General features: G+C 36.7%; 1 protein-coding gene across 1 annotated transcript in view; it reads left to right on the forward strand.

Moving 5' to 3' along the window:
• Positions 1 to 824, forward strand: part of LOC106880252 (cytoplasmic dynein 2 light intermediate chain 1) — a 35307-nt gene that overhangs the window by 9361 nt on the left and 25122 nt on the right. The window contains exon 8 of the mRNA XM_052976656.1: positions 410 to 478. Coding sequence (XP_052832616.1) covers positions 410 to 478 — 69 coding nt within the window. The remainder of the gene's footprint in view (positions 1 to 409; positions 479 to 824) is intronic.

The raw sequence follows: 824 nt of genomic DNA on the forward strand, positions 1-824 counted from the left end.
TACAAGATAATCCATGATTAATTCAAAACAATTTGAATAAACAAGCATTACATTTGACAAAATAATCTGAAACTGGCCATATCGAGCCTCTCACACCTACCAGGCACTGACATTCTAAAAATAAAAAATCACATTGTCAAAATCTCAAATCGACAAGATAATCCATGATTAATTCAAAACAATTTGAAGAAAAATGCATTACATTTGGCAGAATAATCTGGCTGCTTAATCCTTTAGCATTTGAACCAGTCATAGCCAGCCCAGACATTCTACAAGTTTTACATTCAAACTGGCCATATAAAGCCCCTCACAGCTACCCTGCACTGACATGCTAAACATAAACAACCACATGATTACATTTGACAGAGTAACCTGAATGCTAAAGGGTTAAAGTGATTTTATTTTTCAGGACCGCGATATAGTGGAGCCTTTTCTGATCCCTTTGGTAATCATTGGAGGCAAATATGACATTTTCCAGGTAAGAAAGATCAATCCATTAGTTTCAAAGACTCCAGACTATTGTTGTTGTTGTTGTTAGTGGTGGTAGTAGCTGTAGTGGTGGTTGTATGAAGTGTGATGTTCATGTCGGCTATTTGTGGTAGTAGTAGTAGTAGTAGTGGTAGTAGTAACGCTGGTGGTGGTTTGAATGTTAGTGGAAATAATAGTGTATTGGTGATTGTAGTGTTGGTGGTTGTGGTGGTGGTGGTGGTGGTGGTGGTTGGAGCTGCATCGTTGCTGTTTCTTGAAAGAATTTTTCTGAGAAGAATTAAAAAAAGAAGGAAAGAAAATACTAGAAATATTTCTTTAACTCGGAAGATTTGAAA

The sequence above is a fragment of the Octopus bimaculoides genome, chromosome 25 (genome assembly GCF_001194135.2).
Source record: "Octopus bimaculoides isolate UCB-OBI-ISO-001 chromosome 25, ASM119413v2, whole genome shotgun sequence".
Taxonomy (NCBI): domain Eukaryota; kingdom Metazoa; phylum Mollusca; class Cephalopoda; order Octopoda; family Octopodidae; genus Octopus; species Octopus bimaculoides.